The sequence below is a fragment of the Zootoca vivipara genome, chromosome 6 (genome assembly GCF_965207765.1).
Source record: "Zootoca vivipara chromosome 6, rZooViv2.hap1.1, whole genome shotgun sequence".
In the NCBI taxonomy this organism is placed as follows: Eukaryota; Metazoa; Chordata; class Lepidosauria; order Squamata; family Lacertidae; genus Zootoca; species Zootoca vivipara.
The window spans coordinates 96493653-96503161 of NC_142589.1; the positions used below are offsets into that span (position 1 = coordinate 96493653).

Below are 9509 nucleotides of genomic sequence, written 5' to 3' on the forward strand. Positions count from 1 at the left end.
AATTTAAAGGGGAAAAAACCTGGATGTACATTTCCAAAATATAAGATTAAAAACCAATAAAATAAAACCAACATGCAGCAACGGTGTTTTGTGTTGTGTAGGCTCCTAGGATGTAAGTCATGGGCCCCATCTGCTCCCTAAAATATCATTGCTTTGCTCCTTTCTATATATATAGGTCCATGGGGTCACGAAGAGTCAGACACGACTAAACGACTAAACAACAACAACAATATATAGGGTGCCGACATTCTGCATGGACTAGTTACAGGGCAACACGTGCAAATGGCTTTAGATGCCTATTAGGTCCATAAAAAGGTAAAGGTAAAGGGACCCCTGACCATTAGGTCCAGTCGTGACCGACTCTGGGGTTGCGCGCTCATCTCGCATTATTGGCCGAGGGAGCCAGCGTACAGCTTCCAGGTCATGTGGCCAGCATGACTGAGCCGCTTCTGGCAAACCAGAGCAGCACATGGAAACGCCGTTTACCTTCCCGCTATAGCGGTTCCTATTTATCTACTTGCACTTTGACGTGCTTTTGAACTGCTAGGTTGGCAGGAGCTGGGAACAAGCAACAGGAGATCACCCCGTCACAGGGATTCGAACCGCCAACCTTCTGATCAGCAAGCCCTAGGCTCAGTGGTTTAGCCCACAGCGCCACCTGGGTCCATAAATGACCATATAGCATATATTCAACCCAAAAAACACCAACAATTTGTTGTTGACAAAGGACAGTTGGACATAGAAAGGGCCCCATTACCTTCAGTAGCTGAGGGCCTCATCAAACCGAAATCTGGCCTTGACTGTGTCCAGTTCTGAGCATCACAATTTAAGAAGGATATCGTGCAGATTTATACTCATTTAAAAAGTTACAGGAAAACACAGATTATAGCTCTACATCGCCATCTGCTGTCACATGTCTATAACACAGTCATAATGATATAATTGACTGCATGTAGCTGAGTCCCAAGATTATCCAGGGTCTGGAAGCCAAGCCTGATGAGGAACAGTTGAAGGAGCTGGGTATGTTTAGCCTGGGAAAGAAGGGAGATAGGAGAGCCACCTTCAAATCCCTCAAGGGCTGTCGCATGGAAGAGGGAACATGCTTGTTTTCTCCTGCTTCCGGAGGTCAGGACTCGAACCCGTGGCTTCAAGCTATATGAGAGGAGATTCCGACTCAACACTAGGAAGAGGTTTCTGGCAGTCAGAGCCGTTTGGTCATGAGATGAAAGGTGGCGGGCTCTCCTTCCTTGGAAGTTTTTAAGCAGAGGTCAGATGGCCATCGGTCAGGGATGCTTGAGCTGAGATTCCTGCATTGCAGGGGGTTGGACTAGATGACCAAAAGGGGTACCTTCTAAAATTCTAAGGCTATATGAGTCTGTGCTCTGAACACAGATTAACCAGCATCCAAGAAAGTCATTGGGACAAATTCGGAAACTTTATTATTATTATTATTGCACACGCTAAGTGACAGCAGGATGCGACCCTTCTTTTCGCAGGCCCTCAGTGGGAGTGGGGCGGAAGGGGAGCCAGGCTACTTTGGAGGGAAATGGGCAAATGGAGAACCTTCTGTGACTTTTCCCTGCTGGGAAGAAAGAGAAAAAACAAAGAGAGAGAGAAATTAAAGCGGTCATGAGATTCTATTGAGATGCCAAAGGTTTTTCAACCTTTCCAGCTCAGAAGCGTAGTTTTAATACCAGCTCCAGAACTTAGGGGGGTTGCCCCTCCCTGCACGGCCAACCCCCAAAATCCCAGGCTTATACCCACCATAGGGACCTCGTCCAGCTTCTGGAAGGCCGGCTCCCTCCCCCTGTAACATTTCACCAGGACCAAGACAGCACCAATGAGCAGGATGGCCAGGAAGATGCAGATGACGGCCACCAGGCCAGGTTTCTGGGAAATGGGCGCGTCCTCGCCAGGTTCAGCTGTTGGGGAGACACACGGCTCTGAAGCTCGCAATCGTTTGCCCTGAAAACAAGCTTTTCACAACCCGAGGGCCACATTCCGGGGGGGGGATGTCATGGGCGGGGCCAGAGGCAAAAGTGGGCAGGGCAACACATATCAACAGAATAGCCCCCGTATAGTACATTAGTTTCTGCATGCACACAAACACACACCTGTCAGGAGCGAGTCAGCAGCAAATCGCACTGTTAACTGTTCATGAGCTCAGTTGCTGGAACATCTTAATCTCAGGGTCGTGGGTTTGAGCCCCACATTGGGCAAAAGGTTCCTGCATTGCAGTGGGTTGGACTAGATGACCCTCGGGGTCCCTCCAATTCTGCAATCATCAGTAAGAAAATCCAACGGAGAAGGGAATTGCGAGGCAACAGTGCCACCTGGTGGTCACCAGTGTTGAGGTTCTTCAACATCAACTTCCCAACTTAAAAATGGAAAGCATAATGCTGGTGGTCAACAAAAGAGGTTTAAAGACTCTCTCAAGGCAAATCCTTTAAAATGTAGTATAAACACCAACAATTGGGAAACACTGGCCTGCGAGCGCTTTAGTTGGAAAACAGCCTTTACCAAAGGTGTCATGGGCTTTGAAGACACTCGAACTCAGGACACAAGCGAAAAATGTGCTAAGAGGAAGGCACGCTTGGCAGAACCCTCACCATGATCAACTCCTGCCCGGTAACCAATGTCCCCACTGTGGAAGGACATGTGGATCCAGAATATGCCTCCACAGTCACTTACGGACTCATTGTTAAAACCGTGTTTATGGAAGACAATCTTCCTCGGCTACGAGGGATCGCCAAGGAAGACCTGCAATCAGTTAATGTCGCCCTCCTTGCTTCCTGCTCCTTTTCCTGTGCTCTTTGCAGCCATACAGAACAGGCAGGAATTCAACCGGTGCAGCGCTGTCATGGCTTCACCTCTGTGCTAGAAGGAAAGTTGTGCCTTGTTGAATTTCTGCACCCATCACATACTCTGCAGTGACCGGTGGCTCAAATTCACTTGGGTCCAGCCTGTGTATTCTATTTTTTGGGGGGGTCATTGGACTAGAGGGGACCCCCTTGGGTCTGATCCAACTGCAGTCAGACTCCTTGCATCTTCTCACCCTATGTCTCCGTTCCAGGTTTTATTTTGTATTCAGAGGAGTTTTGTTTTTTCTCCAAATACACTGTGTCTCTCTAAACACACACCCTTTTTTAGGTGCCTTAAATACTCTGCTTGGAAGGCAGGATAAAAAGTGGCCGCCGAGACCACATAACACTGGTCCTGAAAGACCTACATTGGCTCCCAGGACATTTCTGAGCACAATTCCAAAGGGTTGCTGCCGACCTTGGAAGCCCTAAATGGCCTTGGCCCTGTATACCTGAAGGAGTGTCTCCACCCCGGACACCGGGGTCCCTCTCCCGGGGGCCTTATGACGGTTCCCTCAATGCAAGAAGTGAGGTTACACAGGGAACCAGGCCGAGGGCCTTCTTGGTGGCGGCGCCCGCCCTGTGGAATGCCCTCCCATCAGATGTCAAGGAAGTAAACAACTCTCTGACTTCTGTTTCAGTGTATCTGAAGAAGTGTGCATGCACACGAAAGCTCATACCTATGACAAACTTAGTTGGACTCTAAGGTGCTACTGGAAGGATTTTTTTATTTTGTTTTGACTACGTCAGACCAACATGGCTACCTACCTGTAACTGTCTGACTTTTAGAAGACATCAGGGAAGTTTTAAATGTTTGAAGTTTTATTGTGCTTTTATTGTGCTGATGGCAGCCCTGTATTGGGAAGTTTTAAAGGTTTAATGCTGTACTGTGTTTTAAATATTTGGTTGGGAGCCTCCCAGAGTGGCTGGGGAAACCAGATGGGTGGGGCATAAATACATTATTATTATTATTATTATTATTATTATTATTATTATTATTATTATCGCAAACCACCATGAACGCTCCTCATTCAAAAACCCTTTCTGCGGAAGATACAGGAGCTGTCTACAGGAAGAGCATAACAGAATCGGAGAACTGTGGAAGGGTCCCCGAGGGTCATCTAGTCCAACTCCCTACAACACACGATTATTAGCCCCCAATCCCAGACAGGCAAAATATCGCTGCTTGAGATGGCACAGGATGCTGCCAGGATCCAGAGGGCATCCGCACTTGCCTCTCACCTGTGGTGGAGTTGTGGCTGGCGGACCCAGTGGCCTCTCGGCTGGTGAGCAGCGGCTCCCTGGAGGTGGCAAGGGGGGTTGTGAGTGGGGTGCTGCTTGGCGTGCTGCCCCCCTCCGTGGCGGTGCTTTCGGTGGGCCTGGGAGGAGGCGAGGAGCCCAGGTGAGTCGTGCGGTTGGCAGAGGTGGTCTCCTCTGTGGGTTCTTCCGATGCCGTGGGGCTGATCTCACTGTGGGGTATAGTGGTTTCCTCCGCCCTGGTGCTGGCTGTGCTTGGGCGTTTGGAGACGGCCGGGGGGCTCACTGCTGAAGAGCTGTGGGTGGCCGGTGTGGGGGTGGAGACCACTGCAATGGGAGGGGAGGGGAAGTCAGAAAGGAGCCAACCTCCATGGCTCAAGGAATCATCATCATCATCACTTGTAATTTGTATACCGTCCTTCTATCTCACAATACCCAAGGCGGTTTGCAAGCTGAAGAAACAAAGAATGGACGCCTTATCAGCATCAAATGCAATACGAAAATGTGAGAATAAAAATAAGCAACCTGCATCAAATAAAGAAGCATTCAGCAATCATTAGAATAGTATAAAAATAATAATATCAGCATATAAAAATTAAACAGAAATCCATTCCCACAGCAAGCCACAGTGCATAAAATAATACAATACAAATTGAGAAGGGGAGACTGGAGGGTGAATCGTAGAAGTGTACCATTGATACCCCAAAGGGTTGATATAGGCAAAAATCTGCCCTTATTCCCTTATTGGGTTCTCCATCGGTTGGAGAATATAACAGAGACCAACCAGAGAAGTTTGAGAAGCTTAGCCTTTATTTTTGCTGTTGCAACAGGGTCCTTCCTCTCACGCAGGAGAACAAGGAAGGAACCCCAAACAAAGGTGTCCTGCCCTTAAAAAGAAATTTGAAATTGGTTTCAGCCCACCCCCCCAGAAGCATCATCCATATGTCACAGAAGGGGTGTAGCCCAAGACCCCCCTCCCTAGATTCATCATACCGGTAGGTACATCATGAAAGGGGAGGTCTGGTGGCAGTAATCTGAGCAGTCTGGACCCTGCCCCCTGCCCCCAAAACCTAATCAACAAAAGAGAGATATATTTACATTTCCCTGTTTCACACCCTTTTGTCTGGCACTCAGGTATCAGGATGCCAGGGATTATCACTTTAATTCCTGAGACAATGAGAAGGTTCCCCCCCACCCCCCTTCTTCCTTGCAGAGGAACACCTGGTCAGAGAGAGAGTCAAAATGGTGTCAGTCAGGCCTGTCTTCCTGTGCTGCTTCAGACATGTGCCTGTACTGTACATTCATGTACATGTTTTATGAACAATTATTATAATATATATATATATGACCTCAAAATTCTTATAACAGGGTCATCCAGCAGAGCCCCCTGAAATACTAAAGATGGCCAGATGGGACCTCCATGGCCCAAGCTAGTCTACCTCTCGTTTTCTGAAGGCTCAGCAGTAGAGCATCTCACCTAGAAGGCAAAAGGTCCCATTGTTCAATCCGCAGGGGGATCTCCGGAGAGGCTGGGGGGAGACTTCTGCCTGAGACTCCAGACAGCTGCTGCCAGTCCATGCAGACAGTATGGGGCTAGGTGGACCAATGGCCAGACAGCTTTCCTACACTATTCAAGACAGAGCAGCTAGCCTTGAATGCAGAAGGTCCAAGGTTCATTCCAACAGGCTGAAGCCCCGGAGAGCTGCTTCCAGTCAGTGTAGACCAGGCATCCCCAAACTTCGGCCCTCCAGATGTTTTGGACTACAATTCCCATCTTCCCCAACCACTGGTCCTGTTAGCTAGGGATGATGGGAGTTGTAGGCCAAAACATCTGGAGGGCTGCAGTTTGGGGATGCCTGGTGTAGACACTACTGAGCTAGACAGATGACCTGACTCTGCATAAGGCTGCTTCCTAGGCTCCTATTTCATTCTGTGTTTTGTCAAGAACAAGGAGGACTAGCTCCTCTCTTTATTCCGTTTTGTTCCTTAGGCCCTTTTCATTCATAATCATGAGGACTAGAACCTTGCTTTATATTTTTTACAGAAGAGATGCAGCTGGACACTCCAGCCCAGCCCCCTGCCTCCGATAACAGGGCACAAAAGTTTGAGGTTGGGCGTTCAGAGATAGACTCAGCGCTGGATTTACGTATAAGCTAAAAAAGCTACTGCTTAGGGCCCCACTCTCTTGGGGCCCCCCAAAAAAATTTAAAGGGAAAAAAACACCTGGTTGTACATTTCCAAAATATAAGATAAAAAAACAAAATAAAACCTACATACAGCAACGGTGTTTTGTGTTGTGTAGGCTCCTATTTGTTATGTGCAAATGGCTTGAGATAGCTATGAGGTCCATCAATGACCATATAGCATAGATTCAACACGAAAAACAGCGGCAATTTGTTGTGGACAAAGGACAGCTGGACATAGAAAGGGCCCCATGACCTTCAGGAGCTGAGGGCCTCATCAAACCTCAATCTGGCCCTGGGTAGACTGCCCCTGAAACTGGGGGTTCTCTTCTGTTAGAGAGGCAGGCAGCGTGGCAGTGAGACGCCTTGTGTACAGTGAGGGAAATGAAAGTACACCTTACCTGGCACAATGCCCGTGTGGCTCTGACGTCATGAAGGTGGAACAGGTGCAAATATTGGCTGAGGCTACAACTGGCCTCGCCTTTCCCTGCCAGCCAAGCGGAGGGCTGTTCCTCCACCTGCACAGCTCAAATAATGGACACACCTGGCGGACTCAGATTGTGGTGCTGCTCCACCTTCGTGGGCACAGTCTCTTTGGGTACCTCCCCACATCCTGCTTCTCTGCCAGCGAGGCTGGGAGTTGCGTTTCAGACCCCAACAAAAACGGGCTGGGAACTCAAGAGGGCAGCCTTTCTCCATCGTGAGTCCCCAAATGTTACCAGCCAGTTGGACGCAGGGGAATGGGGTGGGGGTGGGGAACCAGCTGAGGAACCCCCAAGGGCACTGCTGGGTTTACGTAAATAGTCGCTGTTTTTTTGTGCTGAATATATGCTATATGGTCATTGATGGACCTCATAGGTCCCTGCAGAATGTGGGCACCCTATATATAGAAAGGAGCAAAGCAGGGATATTTGAGGGAGCAGGCAGGGCCCATGACTTACAGCCTAGGAGCCGACACAACACAAAACATGGTTGCTGTCTGTAGATTTTATTTCATTTTTTTAAATCATATTTTGGAAATGTACATCCAGGTGTTTTTTTCCTTTAAATTTTTTGGGGGCCCCCAAGAGAGTGGGGCCCTAAGCTAGAGCTTGTTGAGCTGAGGTCAGTCCAGCCCTGCCCATGCTGCTGCTGCTGCTGCCCCAGGTCCCAGTCCTTCTGCAGCCCCCCCCCCCAGCTCCCTACCTTGATCTGAGACCACCAGCAGCAAAAGGACCCACAGGGCCATGGCAGCCGAACCTGCTTCTCCTGGAAGGGGAATGTAAGGGAAGCAGCTGCTTGGGAGAGTCTCGCCCCGCCTGCAAACAGGACCCAGGCACCTGTCTTGCCACCTCTCAGAGGAGGCGGGCACCTGGGCAGAGGCCAAATCCCGGCTTGAGATGCTTGGCACCTGGAAAGGAGGAAGGAGTGTGGCCTGACAGCTCCCCCTTCTGGACAGGTGAGGGAAAGGAAGCTCAGAACTCACCTTTTGTCCCCCTCTGGGCCACACTCAAAATAAAAATGGCCCAGAGGAATTTTTAAATACAGTGGTACCTTGGTTCTCAAACGCCTTGGTTCTCAAACGCCGAAAACCCGGAGCTAAGTGTTCCAGTTTTCTAACGTTTTTCGGGAGCCAAACATCTGACACGACTGTCGGCTATTGTTTCCAGGGAGCCAGAGGCAATCAGAAGCTGTGGCTTAGTTTCCGAAAATTTTGGAAGTCAAACGGATTTCCGGAACGGATTAAGTTGGCGTTTTTGTTTTTGTTATTTATATTTTGCATTTTCATTTTTGAGGCTTTTTCGGTTCATTTGTTTTTGTAACTGTGCTGGTCCCGGGGGTTACCCAAAAGGGGAAGTCCAAGTCCAGTCTGTGGTCTGTAGATAGAGACAGTCCGAAGAAGCCGAGGCTGGGAGCAGGGCAGGGCCTCAGGTGAGGTCAGGAACAGGTACGTAGGTCGGGAACTGTTGTTTAGTCGTTTAGTCGTGTCCGACTCTTCGTGACCCCATGGACCAGAGCACGCCAGGCACTCCTGTCTTCCACTGCCTCCCGCAGTTTGGTCAAACTCATGTTCGTAGCTTCGAGAACACTGTCCAACCATCTTGTCCTCTGTCGTCCCCTTCTCCTAGTGCCCTCAATCTTTCCCAACATCAGGGTCTTTTCCAAGGATTCTTCTCTTCTCATGAGGTGGCCAAAGTATTGGAGCCTCAGCTTCAGGATCTGTCCTTCCAGGGAGCACTCAGGGCTGATTTCCTTGAGAATGGATAGGTTTGATCTTCTTGCAGTCCATGGGACTCTCAAGAGTCTCCTCCAGCACCATAATTCAAAAGCATCAATTGTTCGGCGATCAGCCTTCTTTATGGTCCAGCTCTCATTTCCATACATCACTACTGGGAAAACCATAGCTTTAACTATACGGACCTTTGTCGGCAAGGTGATGTCTCTGCTTTTTAAGATGCTGTCTAGGTTTGTCATTGCTTTTCTCCCAAGAAGCAGGTGTCTTTTAATTTCGTGACTGCTGTCACCATCTGCTATCAAGGAGCCCAAGAAAGTAAAATCTCTCACTGCCTCCATTTCTTCCCCTTCTATTTGCCAGGAGGTGATGGGACCAGTGGCCATGATCTTGGTTTTTTTGATGTTGAGCTTCAGACCATATTTTGCGCTCTCCTCTTTCACCCTCATTAAAAGCTTCTTTAATTCCTCCTCACTTTCTGCCATCAAGGTTGTGTCATCTGCATATCTGAGGTTGTTGATATTTCTTCCGGCAATCTTAATTCCGGCTTGGGATTCATCTAGTCCAGCCTTTCGCATGATGAATTCTGCATATAAGTTAAATAAGCAGGGAGACAATATACAACCTTGTCGTACTCCTTTCCCAATTTTGAACCAATCAGTTGTTCCATATCCAGTTCTAACTGTAGCTTCTTGTCCCACATAGAGATTTCTCAGGAGACAGATGAGGTGATCAGGCACTCCCATTTCTTTAAGAACTTGCCATAGTTTGCTGTGGTCGACACAGTCAAAGGCTTTTGCATAGTCAATGAAGCAGAAGTAGACGTTTTTCTGGAACTCTCTAGCTTTCTCCATAATCCAGCGCATGTTTGCTATTTGGTCTCTGGTTCCTCTGCCCTTTCGAAATCCAGCTTGCACTTCTGGGAGTTCTCGGTCCACATACTGCCTAAGCCTGCCTTGTAGAATTTTAAGCATAACCTTGCTAGCGTGTGAAATG

General features: G+C 48.6%; 1 protein-coding gene across 2 annotated transcripts; it reads right to left on the bottom strand.

Moving 5' to 3' along the window:
- Positions 1–1416: 1416 nt before the first annotated feature.
- Positions 1417–7639, bottom strand: CIST1 (colon, intestine and stomach enriched 1). Of its 2 annotated transcripts, none has more exons than XM_060275274.2 (4): positions 7487–7639; positions 4104–4445; positions 1765–1922; positions 1417–1579 (listed from the first exon to the last, which is right to left on the bottom strand). In XM_060275274.2, exons 1-4 carry the CDS (start codon positions 7527–7529, stop codon positions 1532–1534), a joined length of 591 nt encoding a protein of 196 aa, XP_060131257.1. In that variant the 5' UTR covers positions 7530–7639; the 3' UTR covers positions 1417–1531. The 2 variants fall into 2 exon arrangements, with proteins under 2 accessions (XP_060131257.1, XP_060131256.1); XM_060275273.2 differs by having other exon boundaries at positions 1417–1582.
- Between the last annotated feature and the right edge of the window lie 1870 nt (positions 7640–9509).